This window comes from Pimephales promelas, chromosome 12, assembly GCF_988280905.1.
Source record: "Pimephales promelas chromosome 12, fPimPro1.hap1.1, whole genome shotgun sequence".
NCBI lineage: Eukaryota > Metazoa > Chordata > Actinopteri > Cypriniformes > Leuciscidae > Pimephales > Pimephales promelas.
The window spans coordinates 5036524-5058160 of record NC_142780.1 but is presented as its reverse complement, the minus strand read 5'-3'; the positions used below and the strand labels follow the sequence as shown (position 1 = coordinate 5058160).

Genomic DNA, 21637 nt, shown 5'->3' with positions numbered 1-21637 from the left:
CCTCAAAATGAGTCCTAGTTTTCTAGTCGACTATAGTAGTAGATCATTTAAGCCATTTGTCTAATCAGTAGGCTAATCACATACATTGATTTAATTAAATGGGAGAGAAACCATATGAGCGTTTTTTAATAGCCTATTCCGCATCTCAATGCATGCATAAAGCTTGCCACAAAGAACCGGCAAAAGTAATGATTATGCATGAAACATTGGAATTGTTTATTAATAAACTAGTGTTTTCTGTCAGTGTCAGCAGCAAAGATAAAGTTGATGATGCTACTCGCCATCTTCGCAGTGAACACGCATAAGCCTATAGAGATACTTCGAATTAGCCTACATACGCAGAGAGTTGTCAATTTATTTTCGTTTTTAATTGTTTTGTTTAAAAGTAGACATTTAAAGATTTCTGTAGCCTAGTTCTCAGGTCTGTGAGGCAAGCATCGCAGTGTTTCGGTTCATAATATATTAGACGCGCTCTCCGGTTCACCTGCGCGCCTCTGTGTCCTGATTATATTGTCTGATATTTGCTGTTTTAATCCAGTCAATTTGTTGATGAAACATTTATTAAAATAAAGATATAATTTATATCAAACGAAATTTACAAGCTTTCTACAAAACAAAACTTAATAAGTGGTCGAAATCATGTCTGACCCACTCCAAATATTTTCCGATATTGGTCGGATATCTTACTCATCTCATGCGGTTCCCTTTTTATAGCCTACTCAACATAGATGAAATAATAAAAATAAGTAACGTAATATTAGTAAACACAAATGTGAAACGCAGCCTATGTTTATTTTATGTTTTTTTTTTTTTTTTACTTATATTTAAGCGTCTCGCCGCTCCGCTTTGCTCACATGCTATGTATGTAGCCTATGTGTGTGTGCATGTGCTGGAGGGGTGCCCATCCCTTTTTTGAATATCGTTATCATTATTGATCATTTTTAATAATTAGTTTTTTCATGCATATGTTGAAATTGGTAGCCTACTATTTGTTTGAGGTTTGACACTTTACTAAAAATGACTTTACTAAAAATGATACAAAAAAATGGAAGGATGCATAGCATTTTGAAAAAATAAATAAAATTAACTTTTAATTTATCATTAACAATATTGTTGTTTGATTTAATAATCATTGTTCAAAATGTTCAGACTGAACCAATAAAACATTTCAACAGGATAATTTGATTATTCACAAAATGTGTGGGTCTAGGTAAAAAATGTAGTTTTCCTGAAAACTATTGAAATGGATTTATAGCGTTTTGGAAAAGAGCTCTTCAAGTGTAAATGTTAACTAACCTGCCCTCTGTGCTGGTCTCCAGCCCCTCCACCTCTATAATGGCTTCTCTCAGCTCCTCTTTCAGCCTCTGGATCTCCAGAATCAGCGCCCCTTTCCTGCGCCGGATCTCCTCCAGCTCGGAGCGCTCCTCTGGGCTCAGGTCCGCTGGGACTGCGAAGAGAAAGAAAGAAATGAGGTCACAGGGACTTGGATAGGAAAGGAACCGAAAAGACCGATCACTCAACCAAGGCCTCTCTAACACGAACCCCCCGTTTGCTGATTGGCCTGTGTCTAATATCATTCACTTTATGAAGCGAGATGGAAACTTGATGGGGATTCGGGACACATTCACGAGTTTACGCTCAGATTCTCTGGGGACTGACAGACGACTCTTGCGACACCGGTGGGTGTTTGGAAGCTTTAGAGAGAGCAAGCCAGGACAAAACTGAGCCAGACACGCAGAAGCTCAGAAAGCAACGTCTGCAGGCAGAGACACATACTCTGAGGAACACACTTTCACAATCTTCAGCTCAAAACCCTCAAATGAATCACTCAAAAACACACTATTAGCTTCTGCTTCACATTTGGGTCTAAACGCTTCTATTCTGATACATTTTCTCTTTACAAACTGACTTTATCAGCATGACAATTTGGTGTTAGTTTTGAACATGAATTTATTTTGTAGATCCAAAAATATCAAACCTTTCGCCCAACTCCACCCCATTTTAAAGGAGTAGTTCACTTAAAAAAAAAAAAAATTTTGCTGATAATTTACTCACCCCCATGTCATCAAAGATGTCCATGTCATTCTTTCTTCAGTCGAAAAGAAATTAAGGTTTTTGATGAAAACATTCCAGGATTTTTGGAATCCAAAAATTGAACCAAACGGTTCAAGGTCCAAAAGACAGTTTCAGTGCAAACTGTTCAAAGGGCTTTAAACGATTCCAGACGATGAGGGTCTTATCAAGCGAAACGATCGCTCATTTAATAAATTAATAACAAAGTTTAAGTTTTATAAGCTCAAATGCTCGCCTTGCTCTGTTCCGTGACGCACGTTCGTGACTCTCCTGTTCGGACTCGTTCATCAAAATGAACGAATCTTTTTCCGAGTCAATTCCTTCATTTTGTTCGTTGAATGAATCAAATGACTCGAAAAAAGATTTGTTCATTTAGATGAACGAGTTTGAACAGGAGAGTCATGAACATGCATGACAGAACAGAGCAATATGAGCATTTGTGCTTATAAAACTTAAACTTTGTTATCTTAAACAATCGTTTTGCTTGATAAGACCCTTATTCATCGTCTGGTGTCGTTTAAAGCCCTTTGAACAGTTTGCAATGAAACTGTCTTTTGGACCTTGAACCGTTTGGTTCCCATTGAAGTCCATTAAAGGAGAACTCCGGCGAACAATGAACCTTTGGTCTAATAAAACATCGGTACATAGTCAACCGTTCTCTGAGATTTGTTTTCATGATAATCGAATGTAAAGAGTTTTATCTCTAAAAACTGTTTAGCGTATAATGCTAGTAATGGGGGCATTGACTAAGTAAAAAGAAATCGCTGGTTTATACCAACAAAAAGGCTCAAAATAGCCCCATACTAACGCAGTAACATAATGAGGCTCCATACATACCCCCTGGGGACAAATACAGTTGAATGAATGAACGAATGAATGAATACAAAACGAAGCATTGAGAACTTTGTAAGTGTACAGACCGTTTAATAAGAAGATACTTTATGAAGACAGTTCACTTCGCGTATACAGACAGGAGCCATCTTAAAAAATAGTCTCGATAAGTCAAACCACGAACGTCGTGCTGTGTGATCTGAACTGTATGAAGTTCAGCGAACTTCTGAACTGTATCAACGGCGTTCGGGGATCGACTTATCGAGACTATTTTTTAAGATGGCTCCTGTCTGTATACGCGAAGTGAACTGTCTTCATAAAGTATCTTCTTATTAAACGGTCTGTACACTTACAAAGTTCTCAATGCTTCGTTTTGCATGTATGGAGCCTCATTATGTTACTGCGTTAGTGTGGGGCTATTTTAAGCCTTGTTAGTGGTATAAACTAGCGATTTCTTTTTACTTAGTCAATGCCCCCATTACTAGCATTATACGCTAAACAGTTTTTAGAGATAAAACTCTTTACATTCGATCATCAAGAAAACAAAACCCAGAGAACGATTGACTAGGTACCGATGTTTTATTAGACCAAAGGTTCATTGTTCGCCGGAGTTCTCCTTTAAATGGAGAAAAATCCTGTAATGTTTTCATCAAAAACCTTAATTTCTTTTCGACTGAAGAAAGAATGACATGGACATCTTGGATGACATGGGGGTGAGTAAATTATCAGCAAAAGTTTAAGTGAACTTCTCCTTTAAGTATTATATATATATATATATATATATAAATATTTTTTCTAAAACAGCAGATTATATATCAGTTTTGAACCTATATATTTATAGGTACAATATCTATAATATACCTACATCTGCTAGTTGAACCTATATATTTATTTTTTCATTTGCAAATCCTAAATTTGCACATGGATACATAAAAAAAAGAAAGTTAGTTGATTCTGAGAAGGTCTCAATATTTGGGGGTGTCTCTCAGTAGGACTGGATCTAGATGAAGTGAAGCTGATGATCATGTTCTCCAGCATGCCCTGAGATGATCTAAAGAGCATCTGACTCTCTGCATAGAGTCACAGGACCGTGACCATCTCCATACCGGCGTGATGACTCTGATCGTCACCCAGAAGGAACTGGACAAAATATTATGAATGTTCAGATTCCAATCTGACTTCTGACCTACAATGCTGCCTGAATCATAGTCATACACAATTTATTGATAGGCCAGAGGAGAACTGGCCCCTGGCTGAACCTGGTTTCTCCCTAGGTTTTTTTCTTCTTCTCCATTCTGTCACTGATGGTGTCTGAGTTCCTTGCCCCTGTTGCCCACGGCTTGCTTAGTTGGGGACATTAATATTCATCAATATTATCGATCTGCCTGCATTGACACCATTATATGAGAACAGAACTCAGCTGGACAATGACATCATTGTTTTGTTTTGTTTTTTGTCGAGAGCGGCTATAGATAAATTAACTAAATTAAGAACTAGTAATGATTTCTTCAATAGAAATTAATCACCACTGGACTTAAACTGGACAATGACTTTCTTCTAAAGATGCTGTACAGCCAAAACAATCTGTTACATTATTTTCCTGTTATCACTGTTTATATTTAGCACTATATAAATTTAGATGACTTGTCTTGACATCAATCTAGTTACTAAAACAAATATCACTTTTGGCCACTACTGTACATCTGGTTAGTTTCACATCATTTATGGCTTCATCATAAGGTTTCTTTGTTGATTAAATCCAAGGTTTTCAATGTGGTCTCAGACTTTTATATCTAACTACAGGCCTCCAGCCCATATTCCAGCGAAGAATTAAATGTGCAACAGACTGATGATGACAGATGACAACTATTTCACTCTGTGTGCCTATATTAAGTTCATGATTAAAAAATTAAGTTATGACAAATCTGTGTGTGCTTAAGAATGACTCCTTAAAAAGCAACAGAAACACTGTTAAAAAAATCCAATAACGCCACCCAAAAGATGTATGATTATGACCAGCTGATGAACTATGACATCATGTCGCCACGACACTAACGAAATACACAGAGTTGACATGAAATTATTCATCCACTGATAAAAGCAATGAGACACGATACAGATGTAAACAACTGAAGGAGGCCGAACATGAATGAATCCAGAACAATGACTGGACATGGGCAGATTAATGATGCACTAAAGCTGGAGAGATATGCTTGATGTACCAACAAAAAATGACATTTAATTTAAACCCTTTAAAATAGCAAATGCATCCTTCTACGTGAAGGATTTCCCAAGCTCATATACAACAGTACGTGTTGCGGCACTAAACACAACGCTAAAACAGCTTTACTTACTGTAGTCCAGGTCATCCATTTTGGGGGCTTTGCTTTTAGGCATATATGTGTCGGAATCGAATGTCATTCAATAACCGAGAGATAAGGATATATAAAAATATACCCCACAAACGAAAATGAAATAAATAAATAACTAGGCGGAGGACCGATCGGGCTCAGACAAAGGAGGAGTTGAGAACGGAAGTTGCGCCAGTGTCATCCAGTGAAATTTACGACCCGCAAATCCCGCCATCTTGGTAAGGTCAGGTTCTGTTTAGTTCGTGAAGAAAGAAATGTGTTTCTAAAAATATAACTTTAGACTTTTTTATTAGACATAAACTAGTAGTCAAGTACTTAATAGTAGGCGATAACTTTTAGTTAACACATGATTATGTTACAACCACCAGAAGTAACAGGGCTCGTCGTTGTAACGCCAACAGTGAAAATCAAAAATCACGAATTTATTTTACAAATCAATAACCACCCATCAGCTCTTTCTTCTACTCCACCCCATTTCAAGTATTTTAAAATAGAATAGCCTAATTATTAATTTACGTCTAGTCTACTTATTTCATACAATGAGGCATACAAAAACTAGATGTTCTCATAACAACTAATGTGTGCTATAATAATAGTTCTAAAGAAGAAATCATTTAGGACTTGATGAAAAATCAATAACAGTTTTCTATTACAAGCACGATCAGACATTTTGCATTAGTAGTTCACAAAATATATGGTGTAGCGTTCTTAAATAAAGTGACGTTCTTTTCTTTTTCTTACAAATTATCATACAATAATGTAATTATAATAACATCACATACCCCATATAAATAATAAAACAACATATATATAGCTAGCTGTTTTTTGTTTTTGTCCAAAATGTAACTAATGCATGTTGTCAGAAAAGGACAAGATTGGCTAAGATTTAAACTTTCTTGCTGTTTACAACTTTGTGAGAGTTTATGGGTCATTATCACTATTGGCTTGATCTAATCTAGTGTTTTTCTAGTCTATATAAAGCTTCTTTTGGAGAAAATGTAATACAATGCATGTAACATTTGCTGATATGGTATATGGTACATGCATTTAGGCTCACTTTTTCTTGAAAATAAATATTTTCACACATGCCCATCAAAATTTCACATACTGTGAGGTTTACCAGTTTGAGAACCTCTGTAGTAAAATATACCAGATAAGTTGATTACTTGATGGTTTTCTATGATTTAAGTTTTAATAATATAACAGACTTCAGTTAAACAAATATAAATATTTCACAGAAATAACCACAACACAATTTACATAATTCTTAGAGAACAAAGATTTATTTATTTTTTCCTAAACTAGACTTGTAAAAAAAGAAGAAAAAAAAGGATTGTCAAGGTCTCATTTTAGCATCATGTCTTAAAATTATAAATATTCTCAAATTAATTTAAAAAAATGACCTCAGATTTCAATTAGATATTCAAAATACTACATATCAAGTATAACATTTAAATATAACAAAAATGCAGGAATTGACGAGTTACACTGTAACTGTAAGGGTGTGCCAGATATTACAGATTATGAAGCTTGTTTTGTCATGATGTAACAGTACTATGAACTAAATTACAACTAAAAGGAAAGATAGTTGCTGGAACAATACTGTAGCTGGGAGATGTAAGTGTAAAAAAAAAAGGTACAGCTTAATGGAAAAATGTATGTGGTCAAACATTTGTGTATTATTCAGCCTTTTGTGGCATTGATTTACTTTACTCTGAATCCATCAGAATAATGCTTGCTTTTATTGAGGACACTTGGTATTACAGGGATCTCCTGACTGGAAAAGTCCATAAACACTAACCAAAGGGAACATAGACAGGGCACCTAACATAGAGCCCAGCTGCACCACAGCTCCACACCACACGAGGGCACTGTGGCCTTCATCTCGCAGTATCACTCCAATAATCACCTTCACATAGGACAGCGTGAGGACAAATATGACCCAGGTTATGACCTAAAGATCAAGGGAGAAAGAAAAAATAGAGATTATGTGATGCTGTTGCCCTCACATTACATTTGTGATGAACTATGTAGCACTGTGCACTGTAGTGTATATGATGAAAAAGGTTGTAAGAGTTCTAACTTTGAACTTTAAACAAGGTAAATGTCAGTGCCAGTAAATTTACCTTACAGCCACATTTACAGGTCTAAATGAATACTACCACTAATGGAAAGCATGTGTGTATCAGAACCTTACAATGAGTGCTGCTCCGAGGTCATGATCGACCAGCAGAGGGCAAGGGCTTAGTGCTGCCATGGCCATTATATACGCTCCGAACCCTGTGCCCGTCACCGTCAGAACCGCCATCAGCACCAGAGACCTTGGACATAGTTACGTAGTTGGGTGAATTTGTATAATAAAAGCATGTCAGCCAGGCAAACATTTCTTGGAAATAGAATAGTTGAATTTTAGCAATTAACATTATTATTACTTTTGTTACTTCTGCGGGGCATATTTGGGCTTTGTTCTACTTCACTTTTAGACATGAATTTGCAAACATCCCTAAGCACTTCCCTGAATCCCCGTCGCCATTTTGAAGAGCGTTCCACATTGTGAAGTGGGCGAGGGAAGTTTATATCATGGACAGTCTACTACTCTGCACTACTCTCCAGTAGAGCCCAACCGATAAAGGTTTTTTTAGGCCGATACCGATACAAATATACCGATTTTGGGTTTGAAAATCCGATATTCCGATATATCGGCCGATATTTTATTTATTTATTTGAAACTGGACATGATAGTCACGAATTTTAACATGCTTATTTGAGTTAAGAGAACTGATGCGGATGTTCTTTTAATTGTTATTCAAGCAATGTATGTATCGTGACCAACTCAACGAGTGTTTCCAACAGGGACGGTGTAGAGTGCCCTCTGGTGGACAAACTATACATCTCCAACACTCATAACATGGTTCAAGCGTGCTTCGTCCGTTTTTATTTTTGAAATATTCATTTATCGGCCATTTTAACTGCCGATACCGATAGTTTGGAAAATGCCTAATATCGGCCGATAATATCGGTCTGCCGATATATCGGTCTGGCTCTACTCTCCAGTTTTGTTTACATCTTGCAAAATGGTCTATAACCCAATCAAGAGTAAAACTGCAATCAAGGCATTTGTCGATCGGAAAGATATTTTTGCCGTCCTTCCGACATGATTCGGCAAAAGTGTAATTTATCAGCTGGCTCTGACGGTCGCTAAGAGGATGGGACGTAATGAAAAGCCTGTGGTCGTTGTGGTTTCCCCTTTAGTCGCACTCATGGAGAACCAAGTAAAAGAAGCAACACTCGTTATTTAACTTCTAAAATAATTAAGTTCTATAGTTGAAAACTGCGCTATGGAAAGTCTTTGACTGATTGGTTGTAGGTCTACCGACTATCCAATTGAGTGCAGAGTTGTTGTTTTTTCCCTGGTTCGATTAAGACACGCCTCATAATCAAAGCCCAATGGAGGAGTTTCAGACTCCAACAAGAATACGAGTATGACGAAGTCAGGCTTGGTGTTTCTTACTGTGATAAATATATGGAAAAGATCAAGCTACGCTACATTATTGCATGCATCCCCTAGGAGAATATTGACTTTATAATGAAAGTTAATTGTTTTTCCTCACCTGATTGGTACAAACAAGGCAATGAAGCATGCCACTGGATTCGCAACTGAGGACAAAGTGGCTGCAAGATGATAGGCTTGATTTCCATAAGGCAAACATGAGTAAGACTGGACTGAGGGCAGGACTGCATTGGTCAATGCATTGACCCAGGCCAAAACTACAAAAATGAATACCAGCTCTGCTCTACTGTAGGTTCCTTTTCCAAACGAGCTGAGGCGCTTTATCACTGGGCCTTCTGGGAAATCCAGCATGGGTGTCTGCTCTGGAGTTTCACTGTGCGGGGATTGACTTAAATCAATCTTCTCCACCCGCTGAGAATCACCAGTATAACCTTTGCTCTTGTGTTCCCGTTCGACAGCTGGGTGGAAATTGAGTAACAGGAAAGCGCCTAGGCACACCATCATCATCGCACTCAGGAAAAGGAAGAAAACCTGAGCGGAGAAGTTGGCCGGCTGGTAGTGTGCCTGTAGTTCTCCATCGGAGCCCCAGGATGAGTTCTCCACGCTAAAATTTGCATTAGTACTTGCATTTTTACAGTGGACGACCCCTACACCTTGGATAAGAGCCACCAACGCTGGGACCAGACCACTTAGACCTTCTCCAATGAAGTAGGTGGTGAGGTACTGAGGCCGTAGACGCATCATGAAGGGTAAAAAGGTGACGGATGAGGTGCAGTCCACAACGGACAATAGGAAGCTGAGGGACAGTAAGGCAGCACTATGTTCGCCATCTCCAAAAGTAAGCGTGTGCTTCCAGAGGAAAGCCAGGAGTAAAGTGGCCACCACACCGACCGTCACAATCGTGTAGATAACGGGCCGCTCGTCCAGCACACCCGGTCTGAAGCGGTGCATGAGTGTGATGAAGAGAGGGCCAATGTTGGCCATCTGGATAATTATTGTGAGATAGGAGGGCAGGTGCCAACCCTCAGGAATGGCAGGGACAATCAGAGGTAGCTCCACCCACATCCCGTTAATGGCCACCCATGATCCGATGCCAAAAAGGCACGCCAAAACATGCGTGAACAGTGACATGATGAAGGCACTGATGTCCAAAAGGCAACTGGTTTTTAAAGGTTATCTGTAAAATGGGATAACAGGTAAAGGAATTAGTTTTACAATGATAGCCTCGACTTTTCTTTGACTTTCAAACACTGTTTTGATGTCAGAAGTCATAAATAACTGGTATTAGTGCAGCAGCGCTTCTGGGTTGTACGTCACACGTAGGCTCACTATTGGCCGACGCTGGTCATGTGTGTCATGCGTGTGACGTACAACCAGAAGCGCTGCGCTGTTACACTACGTGAACTAACTCGAGGCCCACAGAGAAGGAAATTAATAGTTGAATAAAGCCGTTATTTTTGTTTGTTTTTTGCACACAAAAAGTATTCTCTTCGCTTGATAAACTTAAGATTGAGCCGCTGTAGTCACTCGGACTATTTTAACAATGTCTTTGACTTTTCTGGGCCGGACAGTTTTGATCCCTTAAGGAGCCTATGGAGGAGTGATCCAGCTCTCAGATTTAATCAAAAATATCTTAATTTGTGTTGCGAAGATGAACGAAAGTCTTATGGAGTTGGAACAACATGAGGGTGAGTAATTATTGACAGAATTTTCATTTTGGGGTGAACTATCCCTTTAATTTTTACTAAGAGGATTTGGGCTTGATGATCTCTGGTATAAATGAATTCTACTCGTGTAGGTAGGTCAAAAGTACCAACTCTTGGCCAATACTCAAAACAACACCAGGCTTTCTATTGCATAGAAAGTTCAAAGTACTGATATTTGAACTGCAGTCTGACAGAGAGGTGACTGCATTGCAACAATCAGCATGTGGTCTATGGAGAGTGTGTGTGGCATATGGTATGCGGCTGTGTGCGTGTGAGTGTGTGTGTGAACGGTCTTATGCAAATTTTCTTCTTGGTGGGATATTAATTAGAGCTGGATCTAAACTGCTGGAAAGTGAGCAAGAGTAGACATCCCTGTTGTCATTGTAATATATGCCTTAGCATGCACCACTTATTCCACTGAAAATATTATATATATATATATATATACATATATATATATATATTTACTTTGCTTTAGCAAGTCCCATTTTATTGTGCAGTTTTCTGATATTTCCGTCTTATTATTATTTGAAATCACCGTAACACTTTACTTTAAGGTTCATTAGTTAATAATGTAACTAACATGAACTAATATCAAATATCTAAGTTTTCTTCTTCCCACTCCCTTTCAGGTAGAATTCGATTTGTTTTGTTTGTTGTTGTTTTTTTGTTTTTTTTTTGTTTGTTTTTTGTTGTTGTTTATTTGTTTGTTTCTTGTTTCTTTTTGCACTGTATGACTTAACAAACATTTTGTCTGCCTTGTACTTTTGTGCCATTGCCTGAAATAAATAATAATAAAAAAAAAAATAAAAAAAAATAACTAACCATTTAACTTTCTATTAACCTTAGTTAATCAAAATACATCTGTTCATTGTTAGTTCACAATGCATTAACTAAGGTTAACAATATTTAAATAGTATTAGTAAATGTTCATAATAATATTAACAAATATAAAAAAATGCTGAATAGGTGCAGTTCATTGTTAATGTTAAAGTCCCCGTGAAATCAAAATTGAACCTATTTACTTTGTTAGCGCATATTACTAGTCTTGTGGTGAACAATTAATCCGTGCAAGTGAATATATATTAAAAAAATGTTTTACCTTAGTAATCTTTAATCAAAATCTGAAAAGTTACTTCCGGTCTGGAACGGTTTCTTTTTCTGATGACGTAGGTTTCACAGTTTGGGTGGGGAAACGCTTAACCACTCCCCTCAAACCGTTAGTTTGCTATGAGCGAGAGATAGAGAGGAGGAGCGCTAGAGTAAAACCCTGCCCTCTGTTCAATATTCCGTTTCACTTGGAAATACGTCACAGCACTGGAGAAAAATCGTTTGCAACTTCGGTTCACGGGGACTTTAACTTACAGTTTGCGTCAGAGATGTCACATGACCTTTCCCATTCAAACTCAAGGCGAACAGCAATACAGATTACTTATAAACTCACTCACTACACATAATACTACACCAACAGCTCGTGTAATCACTTCTGTATAGTCACTGTGATAACCTTCCTTGTTTTATGACATAACCGGTTCCTTCTACCTGATTGTAGTTAATCAATTCATCATTCACAATAACCAGTTTGTGTTCATACCAGTGGCTATGAACTCTCCAATGCCCTTGAATCTTTTTCAGGTTCATTGGTTTACAGAAAACACACTCATGTTCAGTTCAAACACAAAGATACACACATACATCCCACCTGATTCTCCTGAGATCTCAGCACATTCTGAACAGCCTTCAGCGTGAGTTTGAACTCTGTGTTTCTCGCTCCTTGGCTCTCTCTGAGATCGTTCACCTGATTTGAGACTACGCACGCGCGATCTGTGTAGCAGGGGTCCTTTATCCCAGTGGGCAAACATTCAAGACCATGTGCTCAACTAACCGACGACACGGGAAGGCAAGTGTGTGTAAAGCATGATGTAACTAATTCTCTCTCTCTCTCTCTCTCTCTCTCTCTCTCTCTCTCTCTCTCTCTCTCTCTCTCTCTCTCTCTCTCTCTCTCTCTCTCTCTCTCTCATAACAGCCTTGACGTTTATCGGAAACAGGAAGTGCATCTTATTACATGACAGAGGCTGAACCATAGGGACTGAACTGACATTGAAACGATTAGTTAACCCTTAGCTGTAAACACATTCTAGCTTTTTGTATTTACTAAATACAGCAGCTCACAATCTTTTATTATATTTATATTTATATTATATATATTATTACATTTTATTATATATATTTTTATATATTTTTTTAGTCCCTTGGCATGACAAAGTCACACAACCCTTGAGAAAAAGAAGTGAACTTAAAGGGATCGTTCACTTTGAAATTAATTTTTGGTATGTCTTAGCTTACCTAAGGGCATCCAAGATGTAGGTGTCTTTGTTTCCACAGTAGTTTCAATCATATAATGGAGGTCTGGTCACCACCTCAAAGAGCATGCACAGAGAAGTCCAGATTAAACATGATTTAATGACTCGTAAATGTAAGTACGCATTGATGGCCTAAGACACGAAACGAGCGGTTTGTGTGAGAAAACAAACAGTATTTCAGACTGATCTCATGAAATTGCATGTTTATGACACGCCAATTCGTATTTCCATTTTTGGCGTGCTATCAACACGCATAATCGCTTTTCAGCGTGTTTATGAACGCCGTTGACTTAACGTTAAATTACTGTAAATATATGACCTACCTACCTCTACCTAACTGGGGTTAATACCATTTATGAGTCTTCCCCTACCATCCTAGGAAAAAAGATATCGCTCCCCAGATTTAACGGCGTGTACAATCACTCGGACATTAATGGCGTAGACATACACGCGTATAGCTCAAAATGTGTATCGATAACACGCCACTTGACTTGAAAGTGGTGTTTCGTGTCTTAGGCCATCAATGTGTACTTACATTTACGAGTCATTAAATCATGTTTAATTTGGACTTCTCTGTGTATTAGTGAAGTATTACTTCTTTCTCAAGGGAACACAGTCACTGCCTGCACCATTACTCGTTTTTTATTTGACATTTAATTTTTTCTTATTTCATTACATTTTTTTTCTTATTAGACAAACTGCAACATCTCAAAATTGTTATAAATGTTTATATGTGACAATTTTATCATTAAAATAAGATTTGTATGTCATTTGTACAACAAAAGTTTTTTTTTTTTTTTCAGATGTACAGATCTAAATATGTATGATCAGATTCTTAACAGGATATATCCCAGGATCATAAAACTGTAAAGAGTGTCACCTGACAAGAATATTGAAACATTTGGGATACAGAGGAGAAAAATCAATATAGTTTTGCAAAATGATTCCAATAAAATAAACTAAATTGTTTTTCTGAAAACCAATGCCTCTAAAAGAAATGAATGTATTAATATTTAATTTCACATGTATCAATTTCAAAATCTTGTCAATGAGTCTATCAACTGCTAATCCACAATCTTTAGTCCCTTTCATGCAATAATAAACACAATAACTGTACACATAAGTCCTCTTTATATATCTTTTGAACAATATATTTCATTATTTTTTTAAAGTTATACGTTGATTACTCGCCATTATAATAACTGGCCAGGGACAACAGATGAAAATTAGCCTGTTGAGCTAACTCTGGCTCATTTACAGTTATTTTGTTAATTAATGAGCACTGTCCCTGTAAAATAAACAAATAAATGAAATGAAATAAATGAAATGATTGCAGTGGGTTGCGGTTTAAACTGGCTCTTGTCTTAGTCACTCAAGTCAAGTGCCAAAAGAGGCTTTATATACAGTTCACTTATTGTATAAAGCTTAATGAGATCCTGAAAGCCTTTATTGTAACACAGTGGGAAGCTACACACATGGGAAGCACAATGATATTTAGAAGCTCTGAGAAACTCCTGGCATTTGGAAACAAAAATACCAAAGGGAAAAGAAAACGCTTGCCTGTCATACTGTATGTAATAATGTAATGTTAACCTATAGCGTTTCTTAAGTTTGATAATCAATCATCTATGTCATGTTTATGACACATTTATGACAGGTTGTGTTGCCTTATTTATGTCAAGGTGTCATGAAAAAGACATCTCAAACAATGTCATATTTGCATTAAAAAATCATAACTGAGCGAATGACACTTAATGACAGTTGTCACAAACATGCATAAACCCTACTTCATATTCATAACGTATAATGTCAGTCTTATGCACACCCCTTCAAGTAAAGTGTTACCCTTTAGTCTTATATTATTATCATTAGTTGGATAAAAGCGAATTAATTTTATGAAGTGAGCGAAAAAAAAATAAAGCGAGCGAATTTGTTTTTAATGGCCCTACAAGTTCAATTTAACCATGAAAATAGATATTAAACTTGGTTAAGGTATTGATCTGACTAAATTATTTGGCAAAAAAAGGCAAACTACAGCTACAGGTTTTATTTTATGATGTAAAACTGTTTTGATCACAGCATAATCAGTTATTAATATTTAGTTGGTTCTCTCTTGTTTTGCATGTTCATAATTTCTTTGTATGACAACCAGGACAAATATTATGCTGCACAATTCGGCATGTTTCATTTTGTTATCACAAATAAAACAGTCGACTCCGAACACAACTACGCTGCGCAATATGCTTACAAAATCTTATTTTTAACAATATTTAAAGAGAGCATGAAGATGTAAATTTTCAGACCGGACATCATTTTTGGCCACTACTGTACATTTCAAGAAATAAATACTATTGATTTTTCTCAATACTTGAGAAAATGTTCAAAAAACAAAATGTTGAAGACTGCAGTCCTTACATGCTGACCTGAACATTTAAGTTAAAAAATGTTCACAATTGTGTAGATTTGTCTGAATGATTCCCAAGTAACTGAAGAAAAATAATGACATAACTTGACATTGTTTCTCTACAAAGCATCTAATGAATAACCCACAGAAATCTTCAAAGAGCTCTTCTACAACTGATAACTAATGCAAAACAAGTCACATCAATGCAGACTACATCGTACACTCACCTGTTATTTTAATTGCTGTATTCTTCATATAAGGCAGTGAGAGTCAACGATCTGGATGAAGGGGAGATAGACGACAGTAAGACGAGAGTAAAGCAGGAGGGAGTGTGTCAGACGCTTCATTTCAAGAGGCAGGACTGAGCGCTTTTTGTCCAACACAGATTTCACAATGACAAAAGGAAAGCTTGCTTGAAGAAATAGTAAAAATCCCCTTTATGTAATTCCAAACCCATATGACTTTCTGTCAAGCCTTCATGCAAACCTCTTTAATACAACAGCAGTTCATCATAGTAACCATGTCTTGGACCAAAAACTGCTCTAGCTATATGGCTTGTGTGCTCATATCATATCACCTGAAGGCATCTACTGTAGCTCTATAATGTCAAACCCTGCATCATGTGTTAATAGGTCATTTTTAAATCTGAACAGCATCATAAATGCGATCTGAGCAAACGTTCAGTCTGTTCAATGCTATTGTATGACATATGAAGACTTGGAACTTACTGTAGTCATATGATACATTCTAAAACATGCTGGGTTGTTTTAACCCAATTTTGGGTCAAATATGGACAAACCCAGTCATTTGGTTACATTTTTAAATTACATTTTTAACCCAATGTTTGAGTTTGTCCATATTTGACCCAAAATTGGGTTAAAACAACCAAGCATTTTTGGTGTATTTGGAGCCTGATAGAAATGGGCATTGATAATGAAACTGTTTGTTTTTTTTTCCCCATCATTTCAAATTTACCAAAATTGACCCATTTTCATTAACAGATAAACAGTATTAAACAGTATTTATTGTAAATGATTTTTCTGTGCACTTCTTAATTTTTCTTTCAATCCATAATCTTGAACCAAAATAACTTCCCCTCCTTCACTGTAAAAAAAAATTATCACAACATTTTTTTTCTTTTGTCAAATCAACTTAAATAATTTATTTAGTTCAGATAACTTATTATTTTGAGTTTCTGATGATTAAATCAATCTCCTTCATTGTATTACCTCACTTTTTCCAGTTCAATCAACTTAAAATTTTAAGGCAACCAGGTTACCTACACTGTAAAAAATATTGATGGTTTAAAAATATTGATGGTTTAACTTAAAAAAGTAAGTAACCTGGTTGCCTCAAAATTTTAAGTTCGTTAAACTGGAAAAAGTGAGTTAATAAATTTGGGCAACTAAATAAATTATTATAAAGTTGATTTGACAAAAGAAAATATGTTGTGATAACAAATCTTGAAAATATTTGTTACAGTGTAATGATTAAAGTTAAAAAAACAATATTTTGTTACAGTGTTGGAGTGACTTCTCTTCTCTGATGATGAGGGTGGGGCCAACCTGTTACTCACATGAGATCCACCAATAGCAATCCACAACCATCCAATCAATTCCCAATGGACAAAATCAAGCCTGCCCAACATTTATTCTTGTTTGAGAAGCCAAGAAAATGTCACAATAGGAAAGAAAGAAAATACTGTTTCATGTCAAGTCAACTTTGACTTTTTTTCTGTAAAATTGTATGCACTGTATATTTTGATTTCTGGAAAGTTCCTTTACACTGCTGTGTCTGGCAGTGAACTTTCACCTCTGCCAAGAGTCCAGCTCCATGGGCACTTGTTCAGATTGGCTTTTCCAAGGCCTCACAGCGAGAGTTGTCAGCTTTTTTAATACCCTTGAATGGTATCAAGTAGAAATCAATGGCCCGCTGTGTTTGGAGTATGTTCACACACAAGGAATGTTGAGGCTAGAGAAGATAAGTTCAGAAGAAACAATCTGCCAAAAACCTAAAACAGCCGTGTGTCAGACACAGCAGAATTAGTGGATAACTTTGGTGAGTAAATATTACACTCTTAAAAAAAAATGCTGCTTTATTTCAACCCAAATTTGGGTCAAATATGGACAAACCCAAATGTTGGGTTACAATGTTATTAAACAATTTACAGTTGAAAGTGAAAGTTGAAGTTGGGTTAAAATTTTAAATGACATTTTTAACCCAACATTTAGGTTTGTCCATATTTGACCCAGATTTGGGTTAAAACAACCCAGCATTGTTTAGAGTGTACAATGTCGTTAAACGCATTAAAATGGACAGGAACAGCAGCAATCTGTCGAACACAGATGCTATAATGTTCCCATTATGTGTTTGTGTTTTTATGTTCTCTGAACATATAAAATGTCTGTTTCTATTTTATCATTTTTCAAACATTATGGGAACGTTGAAGAAGAACAAAAGTAACCAAACATTTAGACATTTCAAGAAAGAAAAAAATGTTCAATGAATAACGCTAATCAATTTTGAGAACACTATTGAATGCCAGATAACTTATTAAAAAAAATGTTTAAAAAGTTACTTAAAGTATGTTTTTTTTCATAACTTTGAGTGAACCTTGCCAGAACGTTCCCTGTGAGGTGTGTAAACACATCTGAATATGTGTATTGTCACTTCTTCATTTCACCTTTCTGATTTCACTTCATTTTCTTTTCTTTTTTGTATTTAGAGATAAATGTATCAAATAACCTTCCTTAAAGGGATAGTTCACCTCAAAATAAAAATTCTGTCATCATTTACTCACCCTCATGTTGATCCAAACCTGTATGAGTGTCTTTGTTTCTTCTGCTGAACACAAAAGAGGATATTTTGAAGAATGTCAGTAACCAAGTCAAGTCAGCTTATTAAAGGAGTAGTTCACTTTTAAACAAAAAATAATTTACTCACCCCCATGTCATCCAAGATGTCCATGTCATTCTTTCTTCAGTCGAAAATAAATTAAGGTTTTTGATGAAAACATTCCAGGGTTTTTATCCATAGTATAATGGACTTCAATGGGAACCAAACGGTTCAAGGTCCAAAAGACAGTTTCAGTGCAAACTGCAAACTGTTCAAAGGGCTTTAAACGATTCCAGACGATGAATATGGGTCTTATCAAGCGAAACGATCACTCATTAAAAAAAAAAAAAAAAAAAAGTTTACGTTTTATAGACCCCTTTTGTGCCGACGTCACAGTTACGTCACGGCGCTAGTTGGAGGCAAAACAAAGCGAAAACTGGAGGCGGCCAATACAAACCAGCACAGATTCGGCTACATAATAAGGAGCCTAAATTATTGTTACTATTATTAAATGTCATCTTGTCGTGTTGTTAAGAATTGATGAAAAATGAATATGTTGTATCTGGAATTTTTATTTCTAGAAAATATTTACATCATTAAAATCGCACCGTAATGACACTCTTTATATTGTTGTCGTCTCGGCGCTGACTCGGCAGAACTGCGGATCATACACACAAGGCTTGTACAGGACCATATCTAAAGATTTATATGCCCTCAGTTTCTCTTTACGATCGGTTTCTCCATAAGGTAGGTGTAGAAGTCAGACCACTCAACCGAGGTAACGTAACGTTAATCCTGTCAGATCGTCCATGCATTGAGTGAGCGTGTAAAATAACTTTTGGAAATTACGGTCCTGGACAGTGAGTGACCTTACACATTAAGAAAAAATTGGATTGTCTCCTGTCATTGTTAAAAAAAACAAGCTAACAAATTTGCTAACTAGCGTTAGTGAAGTGGCCAGAAGGGATCGTTCTGCCTCAACCTAAGCTCCGCCCCCAACAAAAACGTCACCATGTTTACTAACTGAAATGCTGGAATGTTTTCATCAAAAACCTTGGAAGCTTATGGAAGAGTGATCCAGTTCTCAGATTTAATCACAAATATCTTAATTTGTGTTGCGAAGATGAACGAAGGTCTTACGGGTTGGAACAACAGAGTAACTACTGACAGAATTTTCATTTTGGGGTGAACTAACCCTTTAATATTAGATATTAACCAAACAGTTGATCCGGAAAAAAAAAATCAACTGTCTGGTCACCGACATTCTCCAAAATATCTTCTTTTGTGTTCAGCAGAAGAAAGAAATTCATACAGGTTTGAAAACAACGTAAGGGTGAGTAAATGATGCCAGAATTTTCATTAATGTAACATGTAATGTAATGTAATGTACACTGTTACAAGGACATGTTAAAATAAAGTGTAACACGTTTCTTCGAGACAGAAATGTACAAAGCAGTTTTTAGACATTTTATACACAACATTCTATAAAACATTTTATTTTGAATCACAAGAAATGTCATAATTAGTGTACTCCACAACTAGGCCCTAAAAGTAATGCAGTGCTGAACACAGATTCTACAGTAGGTAACCTTGTTTTACAAGATCAGAAACGTACAAAAAAAATAAACAATAATGCTACCATTATTTACAGGCTCAGAGATTTACAGTACAATAATAGCAGGTGCATAGCAGAAGAGGATCTCTTTAGTGTTCAAGAAATGGATTATATAAACCAGCATTTATAAACTGAACATGAATAATCCAGGAAATGAAATGGATTTTGAGTGTCAAATGGATTTTGCATAGATAATAATCAATCAGGTTAGACAACATGGCAATAAAACACTATCATTTCACCCGCCAAGAAATAACTCAAATGCGGTCATCCTGAACCCTCAAAACCCATTTCAACTCTCCGAAATTAAGAGAACCGAACTGCATACGCACAAAATTAAAAGACACACATATTTGATATGTAATTTGAATCAAATGCTACATCCATAACACTTGGTACAATGATAGAATAATTCAACCCATGACATTCACAAATAGGTTTAAGGCAAATAATGAATACAGCAGACTTTGCCCTGAGCAGGACACAATAGAAAAGCAGGGCATATCAATGTGGTTTTGTTCGGCTCAAATAAAAGTCAAAAATAAGCCGGCACTGATAAAGGGGCATTTGCGGTAGGGCTTTATGTAATCTCATTGAGACCTACACTTTCATATCCTCAAAGGAAGTTATTACAACTGGTGGCATGATTGTACAAAACCAAAAAAGACATTTTTTAGGGGAGAACAAAACAAATACTCGATAGGCGTATTATTAAAATAATATACATTTTTAAGACACTGGGACGTGAAATATGTGGTAAACACAATTAAATGAACATTCCTAAACTGACTCAAACCTCACAATAGAAACAAACTAGTATCAAGTATTTAAAGACCTCATGAAATGACTCAACGAGTGCAGTTTTGCATTCAAGTCATGTTGGAATGATTGCATTTACACCACCATAATTATCAGTAGGAAACTCTGGATTTTCTTAACCTATAATTTTTTGAGTTGGTGACTTGAATACAATTAAAATCTGAGCAGATTTCAAAACACTAGGCATCATATACAGTATGAGCCGACTTTGTAAATGGTTAAAGGGGTCATGAACTGGCTTTTTAAATTTTATTATATTGTTGTCTGAGGTCAACTTATGACGTTCGCTTGGTTTTTGCATTCAAAAACATCAAATTGAATAAGTATTAGGCTATTTTCTACCCTAGTTTTGAGCCTAGCTTAAAAACGCTGGGTTTTTATGGACAACTCGCACTGAAGACTTGGAAGTAAACGCCCACTGATGTGAGTGGATAACAGTTTTGCATATTATAATGAGTTTCGACTCACCCGTCGATGCACTTGAGGGAAATTGTTTTGAAAACGTCCAATGTTGTCAAATGGCAACCGGAATGATTCGCCCATACATGTTCGACCCAGAGTCCGTGTGTTGCACCATTCCTGTCGGATCCAATATAGACGGCACAGCACCGTTCTTTACTCTTAATCGGTCTGCAAATCCATTCTTGTTTACAAAACAATCCTCAGTGAAATGAAGCGAACAGACAACAATGTTTTACCCTCATCAGCTGGAACGTCATTAAAAATAAAGTTTATCCGTGCAGTCCTTTTGGAATCCAGAGGAAGCTTATGCAGCGACTGTCTTCTTCCACAAACAGGCACTGCACAATATTCTGTATTGCTCGGTAGCTTGATCCGGTTTGTCATCACGAGGTAGGCATCTATGTTACTTAGCTATGCGTGTAATGTGAGAATCGGTGGGCGGGGCTAAACTGGGCGTGTTGAAGTAGGCGTTGATCTACTTCTGCGGGGGTGGGGTTTTATCTTCTTTGTCATCAGTTTCCCACTTTGAAAAACGAGTCGTTTGCTGAGCCTGGTGTCAATAAAAGCTATTATTGGACTAACAAGGACGTTTTCAGTTCTGAAACTTACAGGATATTCTTATAATATGATGACCTCTTACACCGTG

The 21637-nt window shown here is 36.5% G+C and overlaps 2 protein-coding genes across 5 annotated transcripts in view; both read right to left on the bottom strand.

The window, feature by feature from the left end:
• cyth2 (cytohesin 2) overlaps positions 1-5443 on the bottom strand; it is a 33036-nt gene extending 27593 nt beyond the window's left edge. Inside the window, exons 1-2 of the mRNA XM_039651282.2 lie at positions 5259-5443; positions 1297-1447 (exon numbers count right to left, since the gene is read on the bottom strand). Coding sequence (XP_039507216.1) covers positions 1297-1447; positions 5259-5325 — 218 coding nt within the window. The 5' untranslated portion in view covers positions 5326-5443. The remainder of the gene's footprint in view (positions 1-1296; positions 1448-5258) is intronic.
• Positions 5444-6997: 1554 nt separating this feature from the next.
• slc52a3-2b (solute carrier family 52 member 3-2b) lies at positions 6998-15601 on the bottom strand. 4 transcript variants are annotated; one of them, XM_089117434.1, is made up of 4 exons: positions 15488-15601; positions 8888-9964; positions 7474-7597; positions 6998-7230 (listed from the first exon to the last, which is right to left on the bottom strand). In XM_089117434.1, exons 2-4 carry the CDS (start codon positions 9916-9918, stop codon positions 7018-7020), a joined length of 1368 nt encoding a protein of 455 aa, XP_088973560.1. In that variant the 5' UTR covers positions 9919-9964; positions 15488-15601; the 3' UTR covers positions 6998-7017. The 4 variants fall into 4 exon arrangements, with proteins under 4 accessions (XP_088973560.1, XP_088973561.1, XP_039507213.2 ...); XM_089117435.1 differs by lacking the exon at positions 15488-15601 and adding an exon at positions 12189-12484; XM_039651279.2 differs by lacking the exon at positions 15488-15601 and adding an exon at positions 12196-12483.
• Positions 15602-21637: the final 6036 nt, after the last annotated feature.

Excerpts from the sequence above, each read along its gene's own strand:
- slc52a3-2b (XM_089117434.1), bottom strand. The coding sequence starts at position 9,918 with ATGTCACTGTTCACGCATGTTTTGGCGTGCCTTTTTGGCATCGGATCA. Across the intron at positions 7,598-8,887 it reads GCCTTGTTTGTACCAATCAG|GTCTCTGGTGCTGATGGCGG; the intron begins GTGAGGAAAAAC and ends ACTATGTCCAAG. Across the intron at positions 7,231-7,473 it reads ACCTCGGAGCAGCACTCATT|GTCATAACCTGGGTCATATT; the intron begins GTAAGGTTCTGA and ends CTTGATCTTTAG.